The sequence below is a fragment of the Ylistrum balloti genome, unplaced genomic scaffold (genome assembly GCF_031769215.1).
Source record: "Ylistrum balloti isolate Yb309-2 unplaced genomic scaffold, AGI_CSIRO_Ybal_v1 Utg371000, whole genome shotgun sequence".
NCBI classification, from domain to species: Eukaryota; Metazoa; Mollusca; class Bivalvia; order Pectinida; family Pectinidae; genus Ylistrum; species Ylistrum balloti.
This window is the reverse complement of record NW_026782558.1, coordinates 1176213-1192680: the sequence shown is the minus strand read 5'-3', so window position 1 is coordinate 1192680 and position 16468 is coordinate 1176213. Positions and strand designations below refer to the sequence as shown.

The 16468-nt window shown below is 34.8% G+C and overlaps 1 protein-coding gene across 1 annotated transcript in view; it reads left to right on the top strand.

The window, feature by feature from the left end:
- Window positions 1-16468, top strand: part of LOC132559988 (endosome/lysosome-associated apoptosis and autophagy regulator family member 2-like) — a 33044-nt gene that overhangs the window by 1262 nt on the left and 15314 nt on the right. The window contains exons 2-15 of the mRNA XM_060224635.1: window positions 3569-3692; window positions 3807-3999; window positions 4582-4729; window positions 6086-6175; window positions 6389-6500; window positions 6781-6933; window positions 8526-8614; window positions 10402-10684; window positions 11360-11568; window positions 11940-12004; window positions 14025-14231; window positions 14823-15041; window positions 15737-15872; window positions 16146-16240. Coding sequence (XP_060080618.1) covers window positions 3569-3692; window positions 3807-3999; window positions 4582-4729; window positions 6086-6175; window positions 6389-6500; window positions 6781-6933; window positions 8526-8614; window positions 10402-10684; window positions 11360-11568; window positions 11940-12004; window positions 14025-14231; window positions 14823-15041; window positions 15737-15872; window positions 16146-16240 — 2123 coding nt within the window. The remainder of the gene's footprint in view (window positions 1-3568; window positions 3693-3806; window positions 4000-4581; window positions 4730-6085; window positions 6176-6388; window positions 6501-6780; window positions 6934-8525; window positions 8615-10401; window positions 10685-11359; window positions 11569-11939; window positions 12005-14024; window positions 14232-14822; window positions 15042-15736; window positions 15873-16145; window positions 16241-16468) is intronic.

Genomic DNA, 16468 nt, shown 5'->3' with positions numbered 1-16468 from the left:
GAAACAAAACTGAAGAAAACAGAAAATGATCAGCCTTAATATGTAGAACCAATGAAGAGCTTTGATGGTGTGTGCCAAGAACTCTTTGGGATATGTATACAGACACCATGTATACTTATGATATACAATACATTACCTCAGGTGAAGATCAAAGGTATGGTTTGATATTCACAGCCTATGATGGTTTGGGTTTCTCTGGAAGCAGTGAAATGGACCAGTTTGTTCCTCTATAATGTATTGATGTGGTTGTGTCCTAGGACAGTACTCTTCTTTTAAGCCCACTTGGTGTGGATGGAATGTTTCAGACCTCCAGTGTTGTTGTGTGATATAGATAGCCAGTATATATGCAGTTGCTACTGTACAGGGAGACATCACCAAGAAATTACTCCAGCTATTCATTTGTGCAAACAAACATATATACCGTATAGTTTATGGAAAACATCACTTTTATTTCTTAAGATTACTTCCTATATTTGCTTATCATGGTTCACTTGTCATTGCATCATGTTATGATGTTTGTTTGTGCTAGAGATCGTCTTTGTACGTATAAATTTCATTGTGAAGGTATAACAAACCTGTTCACACTAAACTGATCAAAAATTATGCCAAGGTACTGTTTTAACAAATACTGGTATGTAAATCTGTATAGCAATTATCAATAACACCCCATCATGATCTCAATATATACCAGCTGCAGTCAAGTAGTTAATTTTGTTTTTAATAATATTATTTTAAAGGTTGCTGGAGAATGAGTGCTGATTTTGAAGAATTTCAGTTGATATGATTAATCATCACTCCTAATATTTTGAGTATTATCAAAGAAGTCTAAAGGTTTTAAATATTTATAAATATTGATGGGAAGGTAATTTTAAATTCAGTTTAAGTGTTCAGTTACTTAGTTCTAGATATCTGTCTCTGGAATACAGACATGGCTCACATATTATATACAAGAAGAAGTCTAGAAATTGATTTGGCCTGCATACTAAATATTATGTTGATATGAAGCATTATTTGTACTGAGTCATAATTATTGTAGAAATAAAACATGATAATAATGATAACCAAAAATATAACAAAGCTGTGAGCTTCAGTGTAATATGATTAAATGATATTATAATAAAAAATGAAACTAAATTTTTGTACATAAATATGCATAATACACATCACCAATCCTTTTACTTTTTTAAAATAAAAGTCATGTCCCTGACCAGTAAATGTGTTTGTATAATGATATGCAAGGTATTATACATGTTCTGTTGAAAATTTGAATTGCAACCATACATTGTAGATTCATGCAAAAGACGTGTGGATGCATGTACTCAATATTAGATGTACTCATTATAATTAATAATCTATTGACTAAACATATATCAATTTATTTATTTTAAAATATTCTCTCTTTACACCTTAGTTGAAATACTGTGTATGATATTTTGTGCCACTTTAAAGCTTTACAACTATTAAGTGTTTCATAATATATTCATGTTGTTATCGGCAGATTTGTCAAGAACAGGTAATGATATATAGTTGTCTTCAGATTTGTCACCTATAGGTTATAATGTATAGTTGTCTTCAGATTTGTCACCTATAGGTTATGATATATAGTTGTCCACAGATTTGTCACCTATAGGTTATAATATATATTGTCTTCAGATTTGTCACCTATAGGTTATGATATATAGTTGTCTTCAGATTTGTCACCTATAGGTTATGATATATAGTTGTCCACAGATTTGTCACCTATAGGTTATAATATATAGTTGTCCTCAGATTTGTTACCTATAGGTTATAATATATAGTTGTCCACAGATTTGTCACCTATAGGTTATAATATAAAAATGTCTTCAGATTTGTCACCTACAGGGTATAATATATAGTTGTCCTCAGGTTTGTCACCTATAGGTTTTATAGTTGTCCTCAGATTTATCACCTATAGGTTATAATATATAGTTGTCCACAGATTTGTCACCTATAGGTTATAATATAAAAATGTCTTCAGATTTGTCACATACAGGGTATAATATATAGTTGTCCTCAGGTTTGTCACCTATAGGTTATGATATATAGTTGTCCACAGATTTGTCACCTATAGGTTATAATATATAGTTGTCCTCAGATTTGTCACCTATAGGTTAAAATATTTAGTTGTCCACAGATTTGTCACCTATAGGTTATAATATAAAAATGTCTTCAGATTTGTCACCTACAGGGTATAATATATAGTTGTCCTCAGGTTTGTCACCTATAGGTTTTATAGTTGTCCTCAGATTTATCACCTATAGGTCAAAATATATAGTTGTCCACAGATTTGTCACCTATAGGTTATAATATAAAAATGTCTTCAGATTTGTCACCTACAGGGTATGATATATAGTTGTCCTCAGGTTTGTCACCTACAGGGTATAATATATAGTTGTCCTCAGGTTTGTCACCTATAGGTTTTATAGTTGTCCTCAGATTTATCACCTATAGGTTTTATAGTTGTCCTCAGGTTTGTCACCTATAGGTTTTATAGTTGTCCTCAGATTTATCACCTATAGGTTTTATAGTTGTCCTCAGGTTTGTCACCTATAGGTTTTATAGTTGTCCTCAGATTTATCACCTATAGGTTTTATAGTTGTCCTCAGATTTATCACCTATAGGTTTTATAGTTGTCCTCAGATTTATCACCTGCATGTAAAGGGTACTATGAAATATTGGTTTATGATTTACATATAACATTGACGTGAAAAAGTTCAGAAGATTTATGTAAACATTCAGCTTGTGCTAGTATATGTTAAGATCCTCATTATGGTTTCAATATACATCATATATTGTCCTAAGCTGTACAGTAAACATGTTTCTAAATATTTGACAGCTGTTGTTTGATGTCATGTGCCATGAGAATCAGCAGCTTAATAATTATAATGTTTGGTTAGCTTTAAGATACTAAATGCTTATGAAATTATATAAAAAATTGTAAGTTTTCTTACAAATATGCTAGATATTAATCACCGTTTTAGTCCCTTTTGATGATGTAGGTTTGTCGTAGTATGGAGACAATAATACAGTATATATTTTGTATCTATTTTGACGTTTTATATTATGTTTATCCCCAGCTGTAGATACCAGTAATAGTCAATGTACAGTTTATTACTTTTGGTGCATGCACTGTACAGATACTAAATGTGAACAATGAAAAAATGGGTTTGTAAATATTTGTGTGATGGCAACATAAATAATTTAACAAGTTTGATATACGTTTTCATTGTCTATACTGGGTTCTTTTATTCAGAATATCTGTCTGTCAAACCATACAATTTTCTGACTTCATGTTCATTCATAGTCTTGTCTGCTTGCAATTGTTTGTCAATTTTTTCTCTTTTCATCCATTCCTTTGATTGTCCATCCTCTCCTGGTCTTCTGAATTATTAAGTACAACAATTTAAATATACACCTGTACAGGTATTTTTGATTATCAGCCATGCACAAGGTAAATCTGATGACTATCTGTATCCATTGTAAAATCCTAAGATTAATTTAAGGAAATATATCCCTTTTTAAGTGACATGTATTTGTAATTTTGTAGAGCGACTTCCACTATGAATATACTGAATGTGACAGCGACGGTGGAAGATGGCGTGTTTCTGTGCCGGAGCCAAACAAATGTGAAGGCGGGGCTCCTCCTCCTCCAGTCAGAGGCAAAAACTGCAGTAAGTAATTTTAAAATCCTATCCGCAGAAAGTAGTGTAGTTATTAATTAAAACACAATGATTCCTTCTGTACACATCATACAATTAGTAATGTCTATCTTAATGTCTTATCAGAATTTACCTGTGAAGCTGGCCAATTCCTGAACATGACTGACCAAATGTGTAGTCCCTGCCCCCCAGGTACTTACTCCCTAGGGGGTGGGGCACGATTTGATGAGTGGGACAAGATACCCCAGGGCTTTACTGCAGATGTAGACAGCTTCCTGGACTCGCTTGTCCCTGGGGCAGACCATGCCAACTGTACTGAGTAAGTCTTAGGTTCACCAAGTGTTTTGTACAACCTACAGATTCAGTTAATGTTGGAGAATCTCTATTTCTGGATTTGGTTTACAGAATCTGTTTTATTCCACTTTCTGTTGAAATTTTTAATGTGCAAAATAATTGAAAATAAAAGTGAGTTAATACATTCTCCACAATTTGAAACCACAATATGAGCAGTACAACCTGCATTGGCCAACGTAATCTGAGGTGAAAAACTGAACTGTGAAGTTAGACAACCACATGAAGCTACAATGTTACTGGGTCAGTTTGATTTCTCAGTATAATTAGACAGTGCTATAATGTTTGTCAGTAATCAATTTTATTTACTAAACTTTATTTGGATGACATGTGATGGGTCTTCCACATGATGTTCATTGAAGTAGCCACCAGCTATATAACTGCTTCCTCAAAATCATATGCATATAAGGTGATAGATCTTGCAAAAGAAACACAACTGAAAAAAAAAATAATAAAAATGAATGTTAAAGTTAAAAACTTCTTTAAGTTATGTAAATTACACAAGTTTTTACAGTGGTAATTGATATGATTGCTTTGTCTGGTATTACAGTACAGAGTGGAAGCCTAAAGGAGATTTCATCGCCTCATACCCAGGTCCCTGCTCCTCCAGTCTGGTGTATTCGGTGACCTTGGTTCAGCCGGGATCTGTGACCTTTGAATACCAGTACACAGATTCAGCCTCCATGTTCCAATTCAAGGTATTTAGATTTCTGCTTTCTCATGGAGACAATGTTTTTAAATGGCATGAAACTTTGTTTGAAATTTATGAGGAGCAGCACTGGAGACACATCTGTAGGAAGGGTTTCATTTCCAGTGGGCAGGATGTGGTATATTGTCATATATGTAAGTTTCTATGGGAGAATTATCAGTCAGCAGATATCTTGATACTTGAGATGTATGTTGCCTTCTGTTTGGGTTTGTAGATGATACATAGGATAAATATTGGCCGTTATATCTGTAGATTCTTTCTGTCATTGTATGTCTTTACATGTGCTGTATAAGTCAGATGTTAGTTCACATGATCTCTCAAATATACATGTTTACTGAATCAAATTGTGATAGATGGGTATGTTTTCTCTGTCTTCTTCCAACAGAATCTTCCCAATTCTAATTTTCTAGTACAATGAAATTGATCATTGTAGGCTACTTGTACACATTTAATATCAAGTAGATACAAGTGTGTAGGCTATTTGTTGCCTTCAAAATTGTTGATTTTTAAAAATCAGGTAGAGTATTTTGATCAGTTAAAAAAAAATCACTTTGGAAACTACCAGTTACTCAAATTATATACACTTTCAATTCTTCAGTTTTTCTAGGAGTAAATCTTTACATATTGATTGTAAACAGAAATGAATAGGAAATTGTTGCGATGATTGTAATAGATGATTAATTTTGAAATATTTTTAACAATAAATTGTGTAACCTATCAATTATTGGTGGTAATTAATCACCGTAACAACAGTACATAGCAGAAATCAATCAAACATTTTGGTTTGTGTTGTAATATTTCATCAAATTGACTCATTCATGACACTGGATCATCAAGGTAGGGTTGCTAGGTCAGTGAACACAGTCAGAGAATTTTGAAAGAAGTCGGAGAAATTTCCTAATTCTATGAAGGTCATGGAAAAGTCGAGGGAAAATAATTTTCATGGTTGAACACTTTACTGTGGCTAGAGAAGGCTTCTGATCCAGGACATAAAACAACCCTACCTGACGTCAATTGAATAACTAGTAAGTTTTTAAGATAGGGGTGGACTGGATGTCTGTAAATTGGTCAGGAAAAGTAAGTAAAAAGTCCAGGAATTTTATGTTGACTGCAGGCTGGCAACACTGCAGGAAAACATTAATTTAGGCTCTGCCTAGTTTTTCGATTGATGTTGGTACTAGCATTTCTGATAGAGAAAAATGTAATGGAAATTCACCAACAGTCTCTTTGCGCTAAGCCATGACCTCTTAGGTTTGTTTCAATAATGTAACAGTACAGGAAAGAGGCCAAAGATGAGGATACAAAGCAATGGTCATGTTTTTTTTTTTTTATTTTTTATTTATAGGTACAGAATGACCAGTGTAAATCTGTTGATGACAAAGAGGCAAATCATTGGCCGGGGGCCACAAAAGACGGTGAATTTAAACAAGTGAATGTACGTAACTGACAAAAGAATTGTGTCACCTTAATCAAAACTCTTTATACATACATACAGATAAAACTGGATTTATACATCTTTATAAATATCCAGGTAAAAACATTGTGAACCAAAATTTTCTTTGTTACCAGTTGATCTCAATGAGTTATTTTTTCTTTTAAGAAACCAGTGCAAAATTCTATGTAGACAAAGTTGGTGTTTATATTTTAGCTTGTTCTGAAAACTGGATTGAATGTGATTATCTGGAGGACTATGGGACTGAACATTGGAGATGTGAAAGCTAAATATAAACCAGTTATGATTCGCAAGATTGAAGTGACAGGTACAATTTCTATTATTTTAATGTCCTATTCAAATTTATATTCAGTGTTGATACCAGAACTTTAGAAAAAATATTTTTTAGAACTTTCCATAAGTTTATACCATTCTGTGATTGATCATGGCATCAAACAAATACATTTTACAATACCATTCCCTTCTTTAATAGACCAATGAACATTTTACATAATATAGACACTGCATTACAGTTTTGAGAATCAATATTTATCTTTCTTCCTTGATTTCTTTGATTGAAAATTCTACATGCCATCTCTTACCCACAGGTGTGGCCTACACATCTGAATGTACCAAATGCCGTGCTGGGACACATAGCCCTAAAGAAGGTGCTCAGTTTTGTTCTCCTTGTGATATCAACACTTTTTCCGACCGTGGCGCAGCTACATGTTCAACCTGTGATGCAGCTACACAGTATTCTCGTAAGAAACTTGATAAGACGATCTGCACTTCTAGAACTCCTTATAATCAGTCTGTATGATATTACAAGTCTTTTGTTTTTCTCAATTTCTCAATTATCAGATTAACCTATCAGAAACACTGATTAATCTATCAAAAACTCTGATTAACCTATCAGAAACACTGATTAACCTATCAGAAACACTGATTAATCTATCAGAAACACTGATAAATCTATCAGAAACACTGATTAATCTATCAGAAACACTGATTAATCTATCAGAAATCTTATTAACCTATCAGAAACACTGATTAACCTATCAGAAACACTGATAAATCTATCAGAAACACTAGATTAACCTATCAGAAACACTGATTAATCTATCAGAAACACTGATTAACCTATCAGAAACTCTTATTAATCTATCAGAAACACTGATTAACCTATCAGAAACACTGATTAATCTATCAGAAACACTGATTGATCTATCAGATGCACTGATTAACCTATCAGAAACACTGATTAATCTATCAGAAACACTGATTAATCTATCAGAAACACTGATTAACCTATCAGAAACACTGATTAATCTATCAGAAACACTGATTAACCTATCAGAAACACTGATTAATCTATCAGAAACACTGATTAATCTATCAGAAACACTGATTGATCTATCAGATGCACTGATTAACCTATCAGAAACACTGATTAATCTATCAGAAACACTGATTAATTTATCAGAAATCTTATTAACCTATCAGAAACACTGATTAACCTATTAGAAACACTGATTAATCTATCAGAAATCTTATTAACCTATCAGAAACACTGATTAACCTATCAGAAACACTGATTAATCTATCAGAAACACTGATTAATCTATCAGAAATCTTATTAACCTATCAGAAACACTGATTAACCTATTAGAAACACTGATTAATCTATCAGAAATCTTATTAACCTATCAGAAACACTGATTAACCTATCAGAAACACTGATTAATCTATCAGAAACACTGATTAACCTATCAGAAACACTGATTAATCTATCAGAAACACTGATTAATCTATCAGAAACACTGATATATCTATCAGAAACACTGATTACTTTAACCAACCCATCATGCTAAATAAAATGCATTCAGGTCAGGGCTATGAAGCCTTAGATTAATTGGATTTTACATGTATTGATGTAGATGATGGCGAATCAACTCATGTTGCCGTCGACAGGTGAAAAGTCAAAATGCTTTGTTCCTTTCCCGAGTACAGCTAACTGTTTTAATACAGCCAGATTGGGCCAATTTAAAAACTTGGAGTGAGCTTATTCTGACCAAGTTGATGCTAGTGCAGTGACAATCAGCATGTTAATTTTAAGTATGGTGCTTTGGCTGTCTCTCCGAACATACAGCATCCCAGGGGTAAAATTCATCCTAAAGGTTTGGTCTTAACCAACATCAGTACTTACCCTTCTACCTGGATTCATAGAAAGTTACTTTTACCTGACTTAAGTCTGCCAGCTTGTCTGTCATGCAATCTCATAATCAGATGAAAAACCTGTTACATACATCATATTCTGCATTTTATTTAGTTTTTTCTGATGCTGGTATTATAGGGAAAGGAGCAACTAGATGTCAGGATAGACCTGTCTGTTCAGAGAGAGATTACTACGAGACCCAGGCACCCTGTAATGCTGAAAAGAAGGTACGTATAGTGGATAGCATTCCTAAACCATATAACTTGGCCACCCAAGGCACCTTGTAATGCTGAAAAGAAGGTAAGTATACAGGGGTCGAAATTAACTGTTTTAGGCACTAGCAAACCATTGCTAGTGCCTAAAATTTCCACTAGCAAAAGTGATGAACAAACTAGCAATTTTTTGGTGAATAGGTTTGACTTTTATTTACTGTTATATTGAGTTTTTCAGGAACTGAGTGATATTGGAAAAGTTATCCAAGACATTGGATAAGAATGGCTGATTGCTACCTGTATCAACATTTTAAATCTATATAACTTTGAATTTATCAGTTTTCTTTTTTTCATGTATGAGCTACATCTAATCTGACTGTCATATGATCAGATCCATTTATAAATGTAACTGTACCTAAATCTATATTATTTAAAAAATTGTTCACATTAACGATCATTTCAATAAATTATTATTAAGACAACTATCTTCCGTGTTCTCGGCAGTCATTGCGCCATACTGTATTAACAACATTTTCAACGTGGCCATATATGCACGTTGTTGTGGCGGTGATTTTATATCAGCAGCGTCAGGAGAAACGCTCTCCGATTTCGACGATTTTTTTTCAGAAGGGCCAGGCTGTGGCTGTTGACTATTGTCTTGGTCATCGCAAGCACTGTCAGATGCTTTCCTTTTGAAAAAGTTTGTTATCATAGCTGATATGTCGCGTTTCACATGATGAGCAGACAGAAATCATAGAGTTTTCCAAGACAACTTTTTATTCGGTTTACACATAACTATCAAGGGAAATACTGGAGCAATTCCGAATGTATTGATAATCTATGTCACTTAAGCGTTTGTAACCTATTTACTCATTTAAAGGCAGACGGAGAAAGGCATTTTGTGGCAGATGTTTCGTCAAAAATAGTGATTAGGTATAGTTCATTTCCACTCGCAAAATTTTGCTAGTTCATTATTTTCCAGCTAGCAATTACCAAATTTTAGCTGGAATTTTGCTAGTTGTCTATAGTTAATTTCGAACCCTGAGTATAGTAGATAACATTCCTAAACCATGTAACTTAGCCACTCAAGGCATCCTGTAACAGTGAGAGAAGGTAAGTATAGTAGATAACATTCCTAAACCATATAACTTAGCCACCCAAGGCACCTTGTAATGCTGAAAAGAAGGTAAGTATAGTGGACAACATTCCTCAACCATATAACAAAACCATTGAAGGCATCCTGTAACAGTAAGAGAAGGTAAGTATAGTAGGTAACATTCCTAAACCATGAAACTTAGCCACCCAAGGCACCTTGTCCTGATGAAATGAAGGTAATTATAGTCGATAACATTCCTAAACCATGTAACTAACCCATACCAGGCACCCTATAACAGTTGAAAATATGTAAGTATAATCGATAATGAATTAAAAAGGAAGGAAAATTTGGTCTAGTTTGACTGAAAATTAAATTTTTCTTGTATATGCCAATTTATAATGGTTACCATGGTGACCAGAGTTGAAACAACATATAAGTATTACAGCAATTGTATGATGGGAGCAATCTTAATCCGAAATAAAGTGATATGAGTGTATTATAGGTTTGAAACATTGATAGATTTGGGGGGTAAAAACTGAATTAATGTATTTGGCATTCGCATTAGCCCATAAATGATGAAACTGAATAGGGTTATTTTGTTTTTGAGGACATTTGGAATTCAAATTCTATAAATTTTGTGTCTCATCAGATACCAGTCTTAATACAGGTTACTGGTAAAAGCTGATGAATTTGATTATTTTATCAGACATACACAGAATACAAATGGATCCTGCCGCAGCTGTGTCGTGGGAATGTTGAAGGAGCTGTCAGCCTACCCGCTGAGGGACCTCCAAGGGACTGCCCACCTTGTAACCCAGGACATGAGTATGTAAATGGTGTCTGTCATGAATGTCTGGAAAACAAGTACTCTGATGGATCCAGTCTGTGTAAACTGTGCCCAGCCTCGACTTCGCCCACCTACGGCATTGAGTACAAATGGTGGAATGAGATGCCTATCAACATGACATCTGAATGTATCACATTTACAGGTTAGAAAAAGGACTTAGATAACAATATATTGTCGCTGTTTTGTGTTTTTTGGTCAGTGGCTGTGTACCCTACTTGAACATATTTTGGTCTCATGTTCAACTTTGAGAGATAAGTTTATGGTATGTTTATTCTATAGGAGGTGGGGTGAGGGGAGGGTGTTATTTTTGTTTAATTTTTAGTTACTCTTAAGCAAAAATGCATTGTTCACAAAGTGATAACCAGATATATATCAATATGAACTCAGGTACTTTTTTTAGCAGATTAATTGAGTAAAATATATCCATGTAATTAAGCGCCAAGGGAAATGCATTATTTAGTAAAACCACAAAAATTGAGCTCCACAAAAAATATATGATTTCACAGCATCAACTACATTCCTTTTTCCTGTATGGACTTGAATTGGTATGTTGGTATATCACAAGAAAATTCTGACTATGTTTCTTGTACAAAAGTGTGAATACAAACATTATTTCTGACTTTGGTCGAAGTGTTAAAATGCTGGGGTTTAGATGTTATCTCATCCAAAGTTACATGTAGGGCAACTGTGACCACTTGTTGTGAATATTATCACTTGGTGTATAGAACACTAAAATTGAGTCATTATTAATGTAAAATAGTGCCCTGACTTTGAGATGATTAAGTGAGTTGATTAAGTCTATTTTTACATTCCGTAGAGACAGACTGTGAGTCTGAGTCACAGTGGATGGTAGCTGGCGACCATATCCACACCCATTACGGTCGCGGTGATGATGCTTACCTTATTTTGCTTCTGAAAATTGGAGGATTCCGTACCAATGGGGCCGGTATAAACGGAGAAATTGCTAGAATGGAGTTTGTGTTTGAAACCAACTGTACTGGAAAATGTGAATTCATCTTCTTGTCGGTACGACCCTCGAAACCTTTTAAGTTATTGTATTTATAAACAATATGTAAAAAAGAAGAGAATTATATTATCCATACATTGTGAATCAGTATTTAGATTGGCTATAGTTTCATTCACATTATGGTTACTTACATATCCAAAAAAATTCTGGTATACTTAAAATGTTATTTGTGGAAAAAATCCTTGAATTTCCAAAGGAAAGATATGTGATGTCTAGAGAAATGTTGTTGTGATGATGTTTATATTCTTTCTGGTTTTACCTAAAGTTTAAATCAAACTGTTGTCTATAATCAGTGAGTTTATTCCACCATAGAAAATAATAAAGATAAAACCAACACTGGTATTATAATCAAAGCTGTTTGGTTTGACAGGATGATACAGGTCACAGCACTATTATCAATACCTGGGAAGGCAAACAAAAGAAAACCAGTTACAGGTAATAACTGTAATAGTTTAGCAAATGTTTTACTCCTGTTCTTGTCAGTCAAGTTCCACCAGACTTTCTGTTACATCAGTTTTTGTCACACTTTCTGTTACATCAGTTTTTGTCACACTTTCTGTTACATCAGTTTCCACCAGACTTTCTGTTACATCAGTTTCTGTCACACTTTCTGTTACATCAGTTTTTGTCACACTTTCTGTTACATCAGTTTGCACCAGTTTTTTGTTACATCAGTTTCCACCAGACTTTCTGTTACATCAGTTTCTGTCATACTTTCTGTTACATCAGTTTCTGTCACACTTTCTGTTACATCAGTTTTTGTCACACTTTCTGTTACATCAGTTTGCACCAGATTTTTTGTTACATCAGTTTCCACCAGACTTTCTGTTACATCAGTTTCTGTCACACTTTCTGTTACATCAGTTTTTGTCACACTTTCTGTTACATCAGTTTCTGTCACACTTTCTGTTACATCAGTTTCCACCAGATTTTTTGTTACATCAGTTTCCACCAGACTTTCTGTTACATCAGTTTCCACCAGACTTTCTGTTACATCAGTTTCCACCAGACTTTCTGTTACATCAGTTTCTGTCACAATTTCTGTTACATCAGTTTCTGTCACACTTTCTGATACATCATTTTCCACCACACTTTCTGTTACATCAGTTTCTGTCACACTTTCTGTTACATCATTTTCCACCAGACTTTCTGTTACATCAGTTTCCACCAGACTTTCTGTTACATCAGTTTCTGTCACACTTTCTGTTACATCAGTTTCCACCAGACTTTCTGTTACATCAGTTTCCACCAGACTTTCTGTTACATCAGTTTCCACCAGACTTTCTGTACACTTTCAGTTTCTGTTACACCAGACTTTCTGTTACATCAGTTTCCACCAGACTTTCTGTTACATCAGTTTCCACCAGACTTTCTGTTCAGTTTCCACCAGACTTTCTGTTCAGTTTCCACCAGACTTTCTGTTCAGTTTCCACCAGACTTTCTGTTACATCAGTTTCCACCAGACTTTCTGTTACATCAGTTTCCACCAGACTTTCTGTTACATCAGTTTCCACCAGACTTTCTGTTACATCAGTTTCCACCAGACTTTCTGTTACATCAGTTTCCACCAGACTTTCTGTTACATCAGTTTCCACCAGACTTTCTGTTACATCAGTTTCCACCAGACTTTCTGTTACATCAGTTTCCACCAGACTTTCTGTTACATCATTTTCTGTCACACCTTCTGTTACATCAGTTTCTGTCACACTTTCTGTTACATCAGTTTCCACCAGACTTTCTGTTACATCAGTTTCCACCAGACTTTCTGTTACATCAGTTTCCACCAGACTTTCTGTTACATCAGTTTCCACCAGACTTTCTGTTACATCAGTTTCCACCAGACTTTCTGTTACATCAGTTTCCACCAGACTTTCTCTTACATCAGTTTCCACCAGACTTTCTGTTACATCAGTTTCTGTCACACTTTCTGTTACATCAGTTTCCACCAGACTTTCTGTTACATCAGTTTCCACCAGACTTTCTGTTACATCAGTTTCCACCAGACTTTCTGTTCAGTTTCCACCAGACTTTCTGTTACATCAGTTTCCACCAGACTTTCTGTTACATCAGTTTCCACCAGACTTTCTGTTACATCAGTTTCTGTCACACTTTCTGTTACATCAGTTTCTGTCACACTTTCTGTTACATCAGTTTCCACCAGACTTTCTGTTACATCAGTTTCCACCAGACGTCTGTCACATAACTGTAAAGCAAAATTTCAACTTAAATTAAATTGAAGGTTCTATTTCTTACTGCTAATGCTATATTTATGCAAATTTGTAGAATCTTAGGGAATACCTAATACCTACCTTCTTTTTATGAGAGCTCCACACAAAAAACCCAATGTCATTTCAATTCATGGAGATTTGCAGAGAACCAACATCTCAATTTTCAAAGCTGTAAGAGTTGAGGAAATGTATTTCTAACATATGACGTGTGTTCTGTTGATCTCTAGATATGCTATACACTCTGCCGACCCTATCACATTCACCTGGGCGTTTGAACACTCGGATTGGACTATTGAGGATACATCAGAATCAAGGGAGAAATTTGTTAATGATGTGGCGAAAATCTATAGCATTAAAGTGACCAACACACTTCAGGGTGGTGCCTCCGGTTGTCAGACCTGTCCCAAAGGTGTTGATCAGAACGGACATAGTGGGTATGTTTGTAGTGTATGATGTTTGTAGAGAGTTATGCCTAGAATGGACACGAAACAGTACCTAATATTTATTCTGTGATAAGCCCCCATGGCAACATATTATAGGATTTGTTACTAGACTGTGAAATAATAGCATTATTTACATCCCTAGTTAATAAGTAAAATATTAAATGGAATGGCTTAATGCCAGACATGGGCACATTTCTGGATAAGTAAGTTGTGTGATTTTATGAGACAAATGAAAAGCTGTGTGAATCCAGAAGTGATCAATGTAATGGACAATGGATGGATTGAATAAGCTAGAGAATTGCCTTCATGCCGACTTGTTTCTCAAAGGGTGCTAATCAATAATATACCATAATCCTGTCATATTTATCTGGCAGCAGACAGCCTTGTAAAGGGGTGGGGTAGGAGTGGGTGGGATGGGGATGTTGGGGGGGGGGGGGGGGGGGGGTCATCATAAAACTTGTATCTCAAAGATGGGTTTATTGCAGGTTTAATGCTGAGTTGAAACTAACTGTTACTGATACAAAACTATTTATTGGTATTGTCTGTAACAATGTATCTTTTTGTATCTCCTTTCTAATACAGCTGTGTGCCATGCCCAGACGGACATTACATTGATGCCAATGATACATCATGCAAACCCTGCCCTCCTAACACTGTCATTCCCAACGGTCACTCTTGGGGTGTGAAGTCATGTGTGAAGTGTGGAGAGGGCCTACGTGCTGTCCAGGGAAAGCGATGCGAGACTGACTGTACTTACCAGGGCCATGATGGACGGGAGTATGACTTCTCCACACTCAAAGAGTATGCTACTTTACATTATCATACAAACCTTTTATTTTCGGTTTTTCTTTTGCATTATTACAACAAGCCTTGTAGAAGTGAGTGTAGTATGTGGCTATAGTATAATGAAGTTGTTTAAGAGGAATTTGTCAGAAAGTATAATTACCATTATACATAGGAGTATCATTTGATTTATATTAGGACCAAATAAGAAATAAAGGTTACTGTAAAGGTAGTAATGGTTTAAATTTTCATGGTTTTACTAAAAGTTTGAAGCCAGAATGAACTTATATTACAGTGCAGTGTACATCATCCATCCAACTTTTTTTTTGCTTTTTCACAACTTCTTCTTAATAACCAAGTGGGACAGGATACTGGTATCTGCCCCATAGCATGCTAAAATGAAGCTCTATCATGTTTGTTTAATTGAATGACCTTGACCCACTTTCAAGGTTCACAGGGTCAAATGTGTAAATTTAATTTCACAACTTCTTTACAACAAAAAGCCTTAGCTGATATTTGACCTTTAGCATGCTTGGTTTAAAGGCTACTGTGTTTGTCTGAGTGAAGGACCTTGACCCACTTTCAAGATTAGCAATTGCTAATTTTTAGAAAAAAAATGCATCCAAATGATAATTTGCCGAATTGTAAGTGATTTTGGAATGTTTTAAGAAAACCATATGATCAAATAGATATTGATTCTGTTTTTTCTTTAGCCCCAAGATAATCCATGGAAGTCCCCTATTTACTGGCACAGGCACACAATACTTTCATGGTTTCAACATCAGTCTGTGTGGAGTGAAGGATACTTTGGCTGTCTGTCGCAATAATGTCAGCTCTTCTGACAGTAAAGTAAGACAACAGTATGTTAATAGATATAGTAAATAAAAAATGGTTTTATTCTAAAATTGTGTCCTATGCATAATGTCATGTTACTTATGTCTCCTCTCAAGTTAATTTCTTTTCTTTCATAGAAATAACTTTATTCCTGGTAAAATCTTACAAAGAAATCCCTTTATCAGTTATAAGATCTCTCTATATATCCTTGATAAGAATCTGTATCAGTCATTTTAAACTACTGTAACAGTCGATCATCGTATTTTGACATTTGATTCTGTATTCTAGAGGTTGAAAATTCACGAGACTTCAGCAATGGTGTGTAGAACTACATTGGTTCCTGATCGTGACAGTGGCTCCATTGTAGCTACTCAGCCTGTCAGGTAAGTAAAACTTATATAGGGCAAATTATCCTCGTTAGTTGAGATACTTTTGTCTTGACTGCCTTTATTTGTAGTTGGAGGTATTCTCACTGACAAAGGGTTATTCGAATTCAAAAATAAATCAGTTCTCTCCATGGTTTGGTTTCCTGTCTATTACTGCCAAGCATATCATCAATTTATTATATGGGTGGTACTACTAATTAAAACCTCCAGTCCTGGGTGGGAAAG